The sequence below is a fragment of the Spermophilus citellus genome, assembly GCF_964194105.1.
Source record: "Spermophilus citellus genome assembly, chromosome: 8".
NCBI lineage: Eukaryota > Metazoa > Chordata > Mammalia > Rodentia > Sciuridae > Spermophilus > Spermophilus citellus.
In genome coordinates, this window is record NC_138189.1 from 55,000,647 (window position 1) to 55,018,108 (window position 17,462).

Here is a 17,462-nt window from a genome sequence, read left to right on the forward strand (position 1 = left end):
CTGATCAACTTTGAATGATAAAAACAAATAGAAAATTATTAAGATAAAGCAACTACATCTTAGTGAAAATCTTGCAGGATTTCACAAATCAACATTGAATGTACAAAACTAGGTTTTTACAAATAATAATGATCAGTTATATTGTACAATGACAAGTGTTTAAAAAATCACACAGATTTAATTAGTCTTGTTCAACATTCAACTCAGACAAAGTAGAGAGATAATCCTTATCCTTATGAGATAAGGGATAGAGAAACCTGGATTTTAAATACATGAGTAGATATAAATTCTCTAAGAGGTGGTTTGTCATATGATGTAGATAAGACATTTTTAAAAATCGGTCACCCTTTGATATGTGACTTTTTATTATAAAATCCATCTAAGAGGCCTTGTCTAGTCTCAGCTGTTCATGGGTACTCCCGAGGCCCTGTTTAAATGTCTATTTTTGGACTATTTGTTACTGGTAAAAATTATTTGCTTCTTACATGTTAATTACCCCTATAACATTGGACTGGGCATTTTCTCTTACTCAACTTTTATAACCCAAATACCTTGTTTAGGTTTTCCATCTCTCTGAAAGGATATATGAATAAAGAATGAATAAACAAATGAGGATACAGTAAATTTTCAAAGTCCATGATTCTGAGCTGGGAATAAAATAAACCAACCATCCTGGGTACATACCAAAGACAAAATAAAAGCAGGGTATTAAGGCAGCAGATGGTGCTTGTTGTCAGCCCCATGAGTGAATCAAATAGAAAACACGGTAAGTTGTTTAAATTGATGTGAATCAGTCAAAAAAAGACTATCCATTTTTTAATTTATTTTTTATTTTTATAAGACAGCAGAATGCAGTACCATTCTTATTACATATATAAAGCACAATTTTTCATATCTCTGGTTACATACACAGTATATTCACACCAATTCGTGTCTTCATACCTATACTTTGGATAATAATGATCATCACATCCACCATCATTAATATCCCCATGCCTCCTCCCTTCCCTCCAATACCTCTGCCCTAATATAGGGTTTGTTTATTCTAAAGAGAACTTCAACATGAAAATCCACAAACTCTTCCGATCCTCATTGTGAAGATCCTGAATCACTCTGAAGTTTCATTTAACACAGAAAAAGGCTCCTGAGATGACTGTGAATAGGTTATAAATGATATTATGATTTTTTATAATTTGAAATGATGGGTATTAGTCCTAGCAAAGTAACAATCAATGAAAATAATTCTTTTAAATGCATTCTATGTATGGCTAGTTTCTTCAGCACACAACTTTTTTCTAAAATGTACCTTGGTAGTTCTAGAAGTAAAAATGGGGATTAAAGAGAGGGAGTTTCATATTTTATCCTTTGTTTTTTAATAGATGGAAAATTAGAAGTATGAATGCAATTTTGAGTAATAATTCATTTTAGTTGAATAATGGAAAAAGATAAAAAAGAGTGGATACTATCATAAACTATATTCATAAAATAGAACAAATAGCAAGTCTTATAATGAAGTTAAAATACCATCAAAATTTATAAGGAAGTTTTATTTTCTTCTTAGAGAAAAGGATCAGAGAACATAATAAAAGTTACTTTATAAAGTAATTAATCAAATTAATCAAATAATAGAGGAAAAATGCATTTTTTAAAAGGTAAAATAAATAATAATACATTTAATGGCCCAGTACCTTATTAAAATTCAAAAATTTATAATCTGGTACATGCCTGTGTTCTCAGCCACTTAAGAGGTTGCAGAAGGAGTATTGCAAGTTTCAGGTCAGCCTGGCTAAATTAATGAGACTATGTCTCAAAATAAAAGTAAAAGGGGATGGAGAAATAGCTCAGAGGCAGAGCACCAGTGGATTCAGTCCCCAAGCACCACCAAATAAATAAATAAATTTGAAAATTTATGAGGACTCATTTTTGTCTCAAGAAATTCCTTTATAGGAATTAGATTTTTCAAAAAATATAAAAGGAATTATATTGACACATTAGTCTTTTCAATTGACCATTCAACATAAAATTATATTCCTACATAATAACCATAAATATGCACATTTTTGTATTTTAATTTTTAATAATACCACATTTCCTGTATAATCTGTTATCATCACAGGAATCATTCCCTTACTGAAAACTTTTCTAAGAATTTCCTGGGAGAGGAATGGGCAGAAAGTTCATTTCCTACTTGAGAAAATTTTTAGAATTTCAATCAGCCTATTGGTTGAACCAAAACCACAAAATTAGCATTTTACTAATCCCTGTGTTTAAATAGCTGTGAAGCCAACACATCTGCCATCATCTTGATCATCAATCCAGCTTGCTTCTTCCCATTCTTGGGTTCAAGGTATTGTATCTACATGTAGTAAAATTGTTATGATTTCACACTATCTAATCTCTCTTCCACTCTTTTAAGATATAAAACTTTTCTGTTTGCAAAAGTATTAATACCTTCTTATAACATTATGGCAGTTTAAAAATGTACATGCAAATATTGATGCTATCTTAGAGCTTTAAGTGGGATACCAATAAATTTTTATAAAAAATCATTTTCTGATAATTTTGTAATGAGAATATATGCATTGAAAAACTAGATACATAATAACGATAGACTCTTGAGGTAATAAATATTGAATTTATTTCCAATTATATGGAAAACTGCTATGCAAAATATTTTCTGGCCTTGATAATTATCACAGACCATTTGAAAAGAATACTGAAGACATTTTTGTTCCATATGATTTGGTTAATAATCTATAATGTGTATCAATAAAACTATAGATATTGATGATTACTTTTATAAAGATGATAAAGATTGCACATTTATAAGAATAAAAATGGACATATAGTACATAAATTGGAGTTTAAAATAAGTCTTTCTTAAAGCATTTATATTCTTTACTTTGTATGTATAAGATATGCTAGCTGTCTTTTTTTGACTAGGGTATGAACAAATTGCATATGTAATTTGACTTTTCACTCTAATGTTTCTGGAATCCATTTCCTCAGGATGTGTGAATGTCAGTATTTTGGGGGTTCTTTCAATTTGATAGAATTCTAGAACTCTACATGATAAGACATCTAGATCTCATAACCTATCCAATTCAATCATCTTCACATATTAATGTGTTAGATGTGCAATGCAGCAAAACATAAAGTGATGATTAGATCCTTTTAAAAATTAATTGATAGAACTTAATGCTTTCTACATAATGAACTGACAGCATTTTTTTTTTCACAAAGACTCAAGGAGCAGGATGCTCTCAAATAGATTTAAAAGAGAAACACATTTTCAAAATTTTTCAGATAACAAATGCAAATTTTCAATGTGTTTTAATTTTTTCCCACTTCAGCAAATATGATAATCTAAGAAGAAATCTTTTTTTAAACTATTTAACTCTTGATGCTTCCTTATTCCTCTAAGGAAACCATATCACTACATTAAGAAGTGTTTTAAAGCATTAGTAATAAAGTGTTGGTAAGAAACTGTATATCTAAATAATATAAAAGAATAAAGATAACAAAACCAATACATTTTTACTTGGAGTAAATTTTATACAAATACCACTTTTCAAATACACTTATTTTATCAGAATTTGCCCTTATGTTGTAAAACAAGTTTGTTTGTTTTCATGGAACAAAATTCATTAATGTAAGACCTAATTTTTTCTTTCTTCTCTCTCTTTCTCTTAGAGGCCTTGGCAACCATGAAGCTTCTCATCCTCACCTGCCTTGTGGCTGCTGCTCTTGCCAGGCCTGTAAGTACAATGGAAAATTAAGAAGGTTCTACATTCTTGTTAGGGTTGAACTGATATCTCATCAAACATGAGACACTGAGAATGATTATCTTGAAGCATGGGATTAACTCTGACTAGCTAGTGTTGATGTTAGAAATATCATAATGCTTCACATTTTGATCTTCATATGTAGTTCATCCAAAGTTCTTAACTCCAAATTAAATGAGCTGAAATATAAGCACCATACAATAAAAATTAAAATTAAAAAGTAAGAAAAGGAATAAGGTATCACATAACATAATAAACACCATAAAAGGAGGGTGTTAATAGGTATTCAATATTTCTTTACCAAATATAACATAAAATCACATGTTCCATTATATCCTACCTTTGGAATCAGATGTACCCTCTTTTGATATGGTTGGTGTCATATTTTTCCTCAAGAGATACAGTACAGTTATTCCAAACAAAGGTATTTGTTTATGACACCATTTAACTAACCATAAGTTTTGATTTCCACAGTCAAAATGCAGATTAAGATAAAGTGTTAAAACATTTGATGATAGAAATAAAATTTAAAGACTAGAAAAGCATAGATTTTTGTCCCTGAGTTTGTATAATGCTTTAAAATGACATTTAGAATGTGATTTTACATTCAATAGAAGTAGTTCCGAATTTTTAATTGTTTTCTTAATTCTTTGCCATATTCTGAAAAAGGAAATGATTAATTAGCTTGTTAGTAAAATAATTCTGATTTTTTTTCTCCTTGATCTCAGCAAAACTTGATCTGACAGTTTTTTCTATTAAATTAAGCACTTTTCTTAAACAACAATGTTAAAATTCATAATATTACATGTCTTGTTGTGTCATTATTGTCATTTTTATTGCTTTTTGTTTGTGCATTACAATTCTTGCATTGTTTTTTTTCACAGAAATTTCCTCTTAGACAACCAGAACTCTTCCAAGTAAGTAGACTTCACTCTAATCATGGCACTATGCCTTTTTGCTGAAGTCTCCTTTCTTCAGTTCAACTACTAACAGATACAATATTATTTATTCTCAAACAACTTCTTAAAGAGTTGAGAGGACATGCATATATATAAACTTTTGAACTAATAAAAATCTTATAATTATTTAAGAGAAATAGTTAATTAACCAGAATGTTAACATGATTCAGTCTAATGTATTCTTGTTTCTACCTCTTTTACATGAACTCAAATATTTGATGTATAATTTAGTCTCATTTAACACAAAATTTTGAAATAATTTCCTTTTTTATTCCCTACTGCAAGAGGCATCCACTCTCTCCAGTAACTGAACAAGTCTCATTTATTATTTTTGCTTTTTTTTTTTTTTTTTTGCAGAATCAAGTAGACAGCAGAGAGGTAAGCCATTTGTATATTCAAAGATACCTTTCCCTTACCTCTTTCAGTTAGCCATAACAAGTATTGAATGTTTTCTTCATTTTAATTTTATTTTTACCTTTAATTACTCAAGTATCTGAATTACTCCCCCTCAATTCTATTTTGATGAAATATCTATCCAATATCTTCTTTAGATATTTGGTAAATATGGACTCATTAAATCTATAGACCTCAAGAAAAAGCCATTTAAGGTGTTTCCTTTAGATTTAAAGATTACATTAAATGAAAATACAGGGGCTCAGGTTGTGACTTAGTGGTAGAATACTTATCTAATATGTGTAAGACCCTGGGTAAAATATCCTGCATTGCACAAAACACAAACAAAATTGTTGATTTTTTTTTCCTCTAAGAAATCTACTGGTTTATCAAATTAAATGGAGCACTTGTGTTCAAATGGAAAAAAAAATGTTCATTTTTTTTGGTATGCTTATCTTTTTTTCACATATTAATGGGATGCCATGTAATGTTTTAATGCATGAAATTGTTTATCACTTTTATAATTCACAATTTAATTTCTATAGGAAATTCTTAAAGAAAGAAAGCTTCACAGACTTGTTGAGGCAAGTATTATGTTAAAATACAAACACTTTGCTAAGAAAATTGCTTTCACTTTTAAAAATACTTTTATCACTTGAATTGACCAATTCAAAATTTCACTAAAGAGCTGACATAAATTTTAATTTACACCTAAATTGTGTTTCTTTCTAAAACACTTGTAATGTGCTTTACATGACCTACATGGAAATGTGTGATTTCCATAGTCCATGGAATATTTCTTCACTTTTGGTAATACTCCATATGTGTTGCAATTTTCTATAATTTTGTAACTGAGTTGTTAAATAGAAGAATTTCAAATTTTAGTTCAAGGTGATTATTTTAAAAATTTGATGGATAACCCAACTTTGTCTGAACGCATTTTAACATAATCATTCTTTTTTTTTTTTTTTTTTTTTGATAGACTATACCAGAACTCAGAGAGGTAAGAAGGACTCCCCAGGAAATACTCCAGAACTGAAATAGGGAAGCAAGTATTAACATCAAGAGACCTCAAAGTTGTGCTTAAGAAAAATAAAATGCAAAAATAACAAACCTGAGTGGAACAAATTTTAAAATATTTTAAATGTACAGTTACATACTGACAGCTTAAGCAAAGAAAGCATAGCAAAAAAACATGGTTAGCAATAATATAATGAGAAATAGTAGAACAATGATTTGTTTTTTGTTTTTTTTCATTTGCAGCATCATAATGTGAGGTACTTTCTTATAGGTTCTCATTAATTGATGTCCTTTTTCACTAGTATTGTTTCTCTCTTGTTTTCTATCCATATGTCCATAAGGAATATGTCAATGAACTGAACAGGGTAAGATACATTAATAAAATTTAAGCTATTTTTAAAATATGCCATTTTAAATAAGTTTTATAAGCTCTACTTCATTGATTTTTAGCAGAGAGAACTTCTAAAAGAAAAACAGAGTGATGAAATCAAGGTATCAGTTTTTCTTAAAATAATGTGGCAAAATTATATAATCCTGAATTAGGAAAAATATTTATTTGGAATTTTTTTTCTCTCTGCTACTTACCCTTTCTTTGAACATCTTAAGTCACTCATTAAAATGACTAATGAATTTAGTTGAAAGTTATAAAGACTACTGATTTTATTGGCATAACCATCTCTGTGATAAGACAAGGAATTAATAAGAATGAGTAATAAACAAGTAAAGGCAATCATGGCCCAGTCAATTGTTTGCAATTATCCCCAAGGTTGAAGGAATGTTTAATTAATCAAAGGGATTATATAAAGCAATTTAAAACTCAAGAATATTTTACATAGTCACAGCTAATTTTCTTTTTTAAATTGATTTTCTTACATCTGAATTGTGTTCTAATTTTAAAAATTAACTTAGTATTGATAGAGAATACAATATTTAAAATTTATGAAATTAAAAACATATCTTTTTGACTGAGTGTTTTTTTGTGGCAGGTAAACACAGATGAGTTTTCTCAGGTAAGAGCTTTTGTTTAAAAACCATGGAATCCAATAGGAGAAAAAGAAACACATAACAAGTGTTTCCTTTAAATACCTACCCAAAGTACACAAATAATTCTCTAAAACAAAAGAGACAAATATCTCTAATTCAAAGAAAACAAGATGTACTGTATCATGTGTTGGCTAGAATTAGTAACAGAAATATTTTGAACTTAAGTTCTGTGGATAATGGCTCCACTTTTTATACTATTGTGGTCATGACAACTGAGGACAACATACTAGGGAAGAAAATGCATCTTTCTCAAGTATGTCTATACCACTGAACCAATGCTCTCCTTTTCTCTGGTGCGCTTTTATTTATGATATCATCTTTAATCCAGTGCTTTTCCTTAATTTCCAGTAACTAAGTTAAAAAACAAGTTACTCTGATTAAAGAAAAATTGTGTCTTATTAGTATAGATCTTGTATTGAACTACCACAGGGTGGAGGAATTCAACTTGATTTTCTTAAACTCTAAAATGCAAATTAGGGAAGTATATCCTTCAGTTAGCTCAGGCCAAAGTAGGTAGGCCTTTTTGTTTTACTTATCTCTTAGATAAGTAAATATCTTTAACATAATGCCTCTAATTTCTATTCTCTTTGTCCTCAATTTTATTTGGTAATTTTGCATTTGACTATTTGTCATGAAAATTAAATTAATTCTGTTTTTTTTTTTTCCCAAGGAACACATCATGGCAGATGCTGAGGTAAGACACCCTCGTTTTCTAATGAACTATACATTTATATATCAAACATAGCATGTGAGATATACTTCATTTTAGAAAGTTGTCTCCTCAAACAATATAAGAAATTGAATTTTGCACTGTTTGACTTATTGAACTTCTCTAACACAGGTTTTGTGTCCCAAAACATACCATGTCATGCCAAACAAAGTCGGAAGAAGGACTTTAAGCCATTTAAATAACAATCAGTGAAAACATTGTTTACTAAAATGAACAGTAAAAAGCAAAGCATGTACAGAAAAGTTTAAAAATAAGACTCCAAGAGAGCCCTGCTCTTATAACAGGTCAAAAGTTTACTCTTCCCACTGTTGCAGTTATTTCTTGGGCAGAAAGAATCTATTGCAGCAATTATCTATGATCAATGGGCTATCAATGCTCTAAAACATGGGAGAAAATACCTGTTGGTCTATTATCCATAGCTAATAAAATTTCCTTGGAGATAAACAGTCAATTGAATATTATACTCAATCCCTTAAAGTATATTTTTAGGAATAAAATTATATATATATATATATATATATATATATATATATATATAAACATACTTAATTTAGAAGAAAGAGGAAATATTTCAAAGGGTGGATGTTTTCAAAACCTAATATAATTATAATTCTATCTTGAGATTTTTTGTTGTAATTAGTGATTCTGTTTCATTCATATCAAAGCAGCTTCAAGATGAGATGAGATTAAGTACAACTCAGTAACCAGCTCATTATGGCCTTTTGTTCAAGGTTTCCTTTTTTTAATCATAAAAAGATATGTAAATTTTGCATTCTGTACAATGATATACCTATGTTTGTTTTAGTAAGTAAAATATAACATTTTTAAGATTTTTAAGTTCCTGGGAAAGTTATTAAATTTCCCCTCCCCACCCCCACAGCATTCCCTTCCCCCCCAAAATTTGTATTACTGTGTGGTCTTAAATCTTTTCACACATCTTATTTTAATTCTGATATTCTGAGGGATAAGCAATCCCTATGATGATATAGAACTAAGTTTCCTTCTGAATATATAAATCCAAGGTGGGGTCATAACATTGCTATCTTTTTTTTTTTTTTAGCAGAAAGAGGTCAGCAGCAGTTCATCAGAAGAGGTAAAATGATTTTGATATTAATTCAGAGTCCCAATTAATTAGAAGATATTTATGTAAAGTTACTAGTATGAACTTAGGTATCCTATATTGTCTCACTATATCAGGCACTAGGTATGTGGTATTATCCTAATTTTCATATGAAATTATCAACTCAAAAATTTAAAATGTAAGAAAGCAACTGTTGGTCAAAGAAATTTACAGATTTATTTCTGGGCAAACAATACTTTCTGTCCAGCTATGGTGTCCTGTTTTTGCTGTTGTTGTTGTTGTGTGCTTGTTTTTCTTTTTTTTTCTTTCCCAGATTTAGTTAGAACTCTTATCATTAAAACTTCCAGCAATGATTATACTCCTAAACAAATGATGTATTTTGTTTTATATTCTGTGCATAAATATATGATTCTAGATTAATTCAATACTGCAGTCCTCCAACTACTGTCCACTCTGTGCCCCTTTGTAGAGAACAAAGATAGAGGATATAGCTGAAAACGAGGTTCCTTCTTTGACTCTGGAAAAAGAATTTTATTCTCCCATAATAAAATAAGACAAAAAGAAAACTAGCCCAACAGGGGCCGGGGAGGTTCTCTTAACTCAGTGAGATGTTTACTTTCCATCTGCTTCCAGAATTCTGCATAACATACTGGTGAAAGCAGTGAGAAAGGGAAAGACAGCTTGGATATAATCTCAGTCCTTCTGGAACGTGGGGCTAAAATCACTTTAGAATTATTAACTAAAATGTGAATTAATGTCATAGTATTAAAATTTTATTTATTTTTTAATTTTTCCAAAGGAAGTTGTTCCCAATATCACCAAGGTGAGATTTATTTGTTACATTTGAAATATATTCCCCCAAAATTCTGTTGTTCAAGATAAGTCAAAAACTCACTTAACCTCTACATATAAATTTTTTAGCAGAAACACATTCCAAGGGAAGCCATGCTCAACCAATACAATCTGGTAATACTTCATTTAATTTTTATTGAAAGCACAAATGCCAACTTTTTAATAAGTAAGAATGTTGTACTGATAAATTATTTCTCCTTAATATCTGTTAGAATTTCATCCATAGTAAGTAGTCTGATGTACTTTTGATGTTTATTCATTCCCCACGAAAAATAAAACCAACAATTTTCTTATCCCAAGTATATAATTCTTACTGTCAGTTGAGTTTTTTAAAATTATTTTATAGTCAACTTTTGAGTTTGAATAATGAAACATATAAGTTGGAGCCTATCAAATTGGTCAGACTTGAGTTTGACTTGAAGATCTACATGAAATATTAGATGGTTTTCTTATTCACCATAAGTCTATGACTTAAATCTTAAAATGACAGAGATAATAAGAAATACTAAATGATATAACGCAATTATTATAATTCAGGCAAATAGTAAACTCAATAAGCATTAGCTAGTGTTAGAAATACCATTAACTTGGTTCACCTAGTACTCTGATTTAATTTGGACAAAGATTTTTCACAGTCAGAAAAAAATATTTCCCATCTTATTTATAATTCTGGTTTAAGACAAACTGTAAGTAGAATTGTCTGATACCCAGATTTATATTTGACTTCATTGTAATAAGTTTTTAAAAAATTTTTGAAAGTAGTTTCTCTAATGCTTTATAAAAGGAACAACTAAATTAGTTCAATTTATTTGTGGTAGAAATAGCCTTTCAGAAGGATTAATAGTGCATTTTGGGATTCATTGCCTAAAAATGATGGGTCTGGATTGCATGATATCCAAGAAATTGAAAAAAAAAATTTCCTTTTAAAACAGGAACAGCTTCTCAGACTGATCAAATACAACCAACCTCAGATGGTAATATTTTCTTTATTATAATGCAAAATCATATCTTATTTTAGTTTTAAAATAAATTAAATTTTAATTGGATACACTTTTAATATGTTTCCACTTTTCCTAAGAAATTATTTACTCAGGTCTTGACCTTTAATAATCAATAAATTATTTATCTAACTGTATACATATTGACTGGGAAAGCTTGTTCTTTAAATTTATGCCTGAATTCAAGTGGTATATCATAGCCTTAATTACTAACTAGGGAGAAATTTATTTTTCTTTCATTCTATGTCAAATCCTTATGTAGCCTCCATAATTATACATTATATTCATGAATTTATCTTGGTGTTTATTTTCCTAAACTTAGTGCTTATTAAATGTCACATAAATGCACATAGCTATGAAATAGTTTACCTGTGAAAGCATAGACATGTCAAACTTTCCAATTGAAGAAACAGTGTAGATTCTAGGGAAGTAATCAGGAATACTAAATTCTAGAATTGCTTTTATCAAAATTATCACAACCCTCTCATCACTAATTTCATGAAGTTTTTAACTTAGGAGGACAATTTTCTTTTCTTTTATTTTAGCTATTAAAATATTTTTTTATTTAATTAAGACTTTAGGGAAAAGACTGTATCCCAGTTTAGCAAAATTGCATTTTTCACATTTGCTTCTATTATCAATTGAGAAAGATGAAAGTCAATAATGGATTTAATTTGGACCTAAATTGTTACTCCAGTTTCAGTTTTTAAGTTGCTCATGTTTAAAATAAAATCCAAGTAAATTTAAATATATCAATATACTATAAAAATTCATCATTACTCTTCTCAAAAATTAACTGAATAATATATTTTAGTACCTTAACTACACTAGCATTAGGCTATCCAATCCATATTTCTTGAACTACACTGGTCTTGCTCACAATTTTATAGTATTTCATAGTTGTGACCCAGTACTTGAAATAGTCTTTGAATGAATGTTGATGACCTAGTAAATGTTGGTTACTCATAAACAGAATGACTATTCTAAAAGAAACAATTTGGTTTTTTTTTCCCTTAGAATGTGGTCCATGACCAGGTAAGATTACTTATTATATCTAAAAAATATTGGTGTTCCTTTCACATTTTTTATAGCATATGCTTTTTTTTAATAAACAGAAATACATTCCAAGAGAGAGAGTGGTCTACTACCCAAATATGGTAATATTTTCTTTTAAATTTTCCAAAGTTAAAAATTTATATAATAATAATAACCAGCAATGCAGAATATAGTCTTAGACAGTTGACAGGTTATTTTTCTCCCAGAGAATCAACCTTATACATTCTTTATTTTTCCAAACCATAATGAGTTTGGCTTTTAGCTATTTTTATAGTTAAAAAAATATTTTGGTTTTTTTTTTATAATTCTATGATAGACTATATCCTGTTGCATTGTAAAATTAATGTGTCCTACCAGAAGATGTTTAAGTAAATGTATTCCATTTTATACAGGAGCAATTTCGCAGAATGAATGTACACAACCAAGTCCTAGAGGTAATATTTTCCTTAATATGAGATAATCATATACTGATAAGTTTAAATATGTTTGCTTTTAAATAGCCTCCCACTCTTGAAGAAATTCTTTCTTCTCAAACATTTTTTCTCATTTCCTACTATTCAAATCATATAATGTTAATTAATCTGAGTGACAAGAACGACTAGTCACTGTTCTTTGGAATGGGAACTGCTTGCAGCTGTGTGTCTCTCAGCTGATAAAGGCAATACATTTGTAATGATGAGCAATGTAAAGTATTCATCTCCAGGGTTACATTAATTTATTTTTGAACATGTTCCTTAGTTTTATAGTTTTATATTCATAAATTTGTCTGATTTTTAAATTTGACATATTTATAAATCTCACATTCAGTTAAAATGTTTCTCCTGTAAGCAGCACATATTGGAGATTTACTAGATTTGCTAGAATTTATCTTGACAGATTATCTCTGTCAAAATACTCTGATCCTTTATTTTCTCATCTGTGAAGTGATTTGTCACTAACACAGAATAGACACTGTTTCTTCCCCTCCCATACCTACCATTGATTCCACAGAGTTCTTGGGGCTTCTAATTTCATCAAGGTAATAGCCAGTTACTCTGAAACAGGTGTTGCCATAACAATTTATATTCTGTGAATAACTGGGTCAGTTTCATAGCATTCATGGGGCCCTCTAACCAGTACTCACCATTTCATAAACTTTGAAAGACGACTGAGGATTTTTTATGTGTCTTAGAAGAAAAATTGGCTCTACATAATCAAAATGCAATTGGCAAAATTAATGTTATTTACCAAATCTCTAACATTTAAAAAAAATATTTCAAATAAGTTGTTTCTTCGGTCTTTGAAGCTTTATTCAGTCTTAAAAGGCAACTTTCTTTTTCTTTCCAGAGACAGCCCATGAGAGTTGCAAATGAGGTAAATCAATGTTTTTATGCATGCATGTGTGTGTATGTATTTGTGTGTGTGTGTGTGTTAATACTGCTCCAAATACATGAGCAGTCAGTTCAAAAACAAGAACAGAACAAAACAAACAAAAAATACTGACTGGGGTCTATACTTGAGCTCAGTAGTAGAGCACTTGCCTAGCATCTATAAAACCCTAGGGTTCAAACCCAGAACCACTACCGGGAAAAAAAGAAAACGAAAAAATGAAACTAGTGAACCACTGAACTATTAACTAGTGTTTAGAAATATTTCTTACCTACAGACCAGTGTTTGTCTCTCCAGTGTTATTTCTAACATTGCTATAGGAGATCAATTTTAACAAAGAACAATGAGAGGATAATTCTTTGTCCATCCCTGAGTGAAGATAGCTCCAGGCCATTCAATATCAAAATTGAGATCAAAATCTCAATTTGATGTTGCCTTTGTCCAGATTTGAACTTTTATTGTAGTACTGTGTAGTGAAAACACCTTGGTTTTAAATCACGATTCTGACATCTTCTAATTATACGACATTGAACACATTCTGTATCCTCTTTAATTCTTGATTTCTTATTTGTGGGAAAATTGATGTATGTCTCTCTATTCAATCCCTTCCCCCAAACTCCCATATCCTGTTGTTTCAATGTTGTGTGTGTGTGTGTGTGTGTGTGTGTGTGTGCTTTTAACAGTAGTAGGTGTGCGTTCAACTCAATGACTCTGGGCCTTTGAAGGTTTAATTTATATATTTTATGACATGTTAATAAAAAGCATGTCATAAAAAGCATGTAAGAAAGCCATGGAGTTTTTTCTACTTGAATATGATTAGGGGATAACTGTTCCCTAAGATTCGAAAGTTTGAAGTTATCAATTGATTTTATGATAATGATTCTTCAATGTGCATCAAATTTTACCCTCAGTTCCTTCTGAAATACTCAGATCACATTCACTGAGCAAAGTAAAAGCAAAATGAACGCAATTATTCACTTCATTTGAGTGCCAAAGAGTGTACTGGTTACAACTTTCCATGTGATTCTTTAAAACAAGAGTGTGGTAACTGTATATGTGCTTTTTTCTTCTTAATGATGGTTTATGGTAGCAATGATTTTGTCTCTCATTGTGTTCAATTGGATGTAAATCACAAAATTGACTTTTTCCTCCCTCTGTTAAGGAACTGGCCCAGTTCTATGTTGAGGTGAGTTGACTTTATTATATTTAAATTTATTTTATCTAAATATATTTTTTGTACTGGGAATTGAACCCAGGAGCACTTAACCACTAAGCCATATCCCCAGCCCTTTCTTACATTTTAATTTTGAGACAGGGTCTCACTGATTTGCTTAGGGCTTCACTAAGTTGCTGAGGTTGGCTTTAATCCTCCTGCGTCAGGTTCCTAAACCCTGAGATTATAAACATGAAATTCAGATGTCATATTTGTTTTAATTTTGTATAGGTGTTCCCAGCAAAATATGATATGAATTCTGCTTTTTTTCTAATTCTATCAAAGTAAACATCTTTCACCTAAATGTGTAGATAATTATGTGTATTAACATAGAAACAATTAAATGAAATGCCATAATGACTCAACAGAGGCAGCTATTCAGAAGGAAAAAATGATATTTTGGTCCCTGAACTCTAGTTTTGGGAACAACACTATTCTAACAATTACTGAAATATATTTTTCCTGTTTCTGGCATTACTGAAAGTCTGCCGTGTTGACCCTGTGTGCGAGACCTTTATTCTTACCTCAGCATCTTAAAGGAAAATTAATGTGTAGATCTCAAAGACAAAACAAAACAAAAGCCTTACTGGTGCAAATGCCCTGAGTTTATAAACTAAGTAACAAGAAAATTCATGCTACTACTTTCTTCTGGTAATTGGACCTATGTGAGTATTGCAGATTCTTAGAGTTCAACATTGAATAGAGACCTTAAAGCAGTGATGAAATGATTCAATTTTTCAGAGTTTCAAAGCAACCATTGTAATGCACAGTGCTTTTCAATTGTCTTTCTCTCTAGCCTCTCCAACAGTTCTACCAGCTTAACACCTATCCCTTTGCTGCTTGGTACTATCCTCTACAAATGCAGGACATTCCTTTCCTACCCTTCCTCCCCATCTTTGGACCAATTGCCTCTGAGAATGTTGAAAAAACTGTTATGCCAGTGTGGTGGTAAGTTCAGTAAAATTACCAATTTTGGTGTTCCACTATAGGAAAGAAAAGAATGTAGCTTAGAGAACATTCCATGAGGAAAGATATAGAATGAACATTGCAAATAAATACTTAATGCATAGTACTAGCATTACCTGAAATAGAATATTGCCAATGCTTTCTGGCATCTGGGGCTCATATTCATTTCTTAGTAACATATGGAGGCAATGTTTTATCCATTCTGGGAGAAATGTTCATTCTAATGAAGGTAGGGAAAAAAAACTCCCCAAATCAAAAATATGAAAACTTCTGACATGAAAAATCAACATCATCCTCCTGTCAGTTTTACTAATCCTAAATACTTTTCTTTTAGTTATATATATGCTAAGTATAAAAATGCTATTTAGAGGTAAGGGCACAGATTTGGGCATCCAGTTGTTCTAAATTCAAGACTTGACCATTTTTACTTATTTGAACTTATTTGACAGTGCTTATTTTTTATAATCTTAAAGATGATAAAATGTAATATTCTTTGTTAAGTGTACTGATGGGAAAATAATGTGGATAAGTAGTAGTCACTTTTTTAGTAGAATTTTATTGTTGATTGCCTTCATTATATGATTTTAACATTTTTTTTTCCAGAAGAATTAAGTCAATTCTCAGGACTCCACAATTATGGAACTTGGTAAGTTTGGAAGTTACATATATGACCAACCCTTGATCCTACTTCCATTTGAAAGATTTTTTTTATAGTGATAATTTATTTAAATGACAACCCAAAAGCACCTAATTTTAACAAATATAACCCATATTGGAAATTCCTAAACAAGTATGGTGTGGATGCTACTAATTTTCCATGAGTATGGATGTTTCTGTCTTTGAAACTGGTAAAACCCATAGTGGGATTCTATTCTTAATGATCACTGTGATAGAAATCCATAGCAAGTCATAGAGTGGATTCAAGTGGTTTCCTTTTAACTAAAGTTGAAAAGGTCCACAGATGTGTTTTGATAACCTTAATATACTATACCAGAGACTCTAATGTGTGTGTGTGTGTGTGTGTGTGTGTGTGTGTGTGTGTGTTCCCTTTCCAATGGGTAGAATTCCTTCCAATGGGTCACATGAAGGAAAATGATAAAATTCTGAACTATGTGGAAGCAGTATCTTCGAATCATCTTGTCATACAATCTATGATACTACAAAAGATAGTAGTACTACTTAGTAATAAATTTTCTTCAATTCTCACAATCAAGAGCTATGTATATGTATGTCAGTAATACAAAAATAAAAATAACATTGTTATCTGATGTAATATGTATTATATCATAGAAATTTTTCTTACTCACAAAATTATTCAATATAACTAACCTTATATTTCTATTTCTATTCACAGATGTGACTGAGATTTACATTCTCTGAATTTCTCCTGTCTACCATGTGAAACCAACTGATCCAAAAGCTTTGGCTGCTATTTTAGAATAGAAAAATGCTGTTTTTAGGACAATCTTTCTTGAGTCATCTACTGTATTTTAGATAGCAATATCAGCCTTTTCTTATGTTTTTCTAAACAGTTTATTGTCCAAATTCCAATTGAGTCATGACAATATAGAGGGTAACTAATCAGAGAATATTACAGTCTTTACTAAGTTGCTATGATCAAAATTTTGTTTAAAAAGTTTTTGAATTGTTTCTTCTGCAAGTGGCATCATTTCCAATAATTGTCTGCAGTCCCTGAGATTTTCTCTTTCTTCTTTTCAATAAATTACAATTTAAGGCACAATCCATGTTTTCTGTCATTATTCCTGTCAGCAAGAATTTTTATAATCCTGTCAAGAATCTTCATGCATGTGACATTGTGTTTTTGCTGATTATTATAACACTCTCAATCATATTTAATGAAGATTTTAAAAAATATTCACCTCTGACTCATGCTGGAGTATTATGAAAGGCATTTGTAAACCAGGTCCAAGATATTTCATTTAATGTCAACTTTTATACAGTATCTCTCATATGGACATAATTACGGTTGCAGAAAG

At 30.2% G+C, this 17,462-nt stretch overlaps 1 protein-coding gene across 1 annotated transcript; it reads left to right on the top strand.

The window, feature by feature from the left end:
- Positions 1–720: 720 nt before the first annotated feature.
- On the top strand, positions 721–17,193 carry CSN1S1 (casein alpha s1; the record flags this gene model as incomplete). The annotated part of the gene is made up of 21 exons (XM_081304352.1): positions 721–766; positions 3,694–3,758; positions 4,670–4,702; positions 5,102–5,122; positions 6,120–6,140; positions 6,499–6,522; positions 6,608–6,649; positions 7,144–7,167; positions 7,872–7,895; positions 8,995–9,024; positions 9,812–9,835; positions 9,934–9,978; positions 10,797–10,838; positions 11,880–11,897; positions 11,978–12,019; positions 12,311–12,352; positions 13,245–13,271; positions 14,449–14,472; positions 15,296–15,447; positions 16,069–16,111; positions 16,820–17,193. Coding segments are annotated over 20 exons (747 nt in total). The 3' UTR covers positions 16,070–16,111; positions 16,820–17,193.
- Between the last annotated feature and the right edge of the window lie 269 nt (positions 17,194–17,462).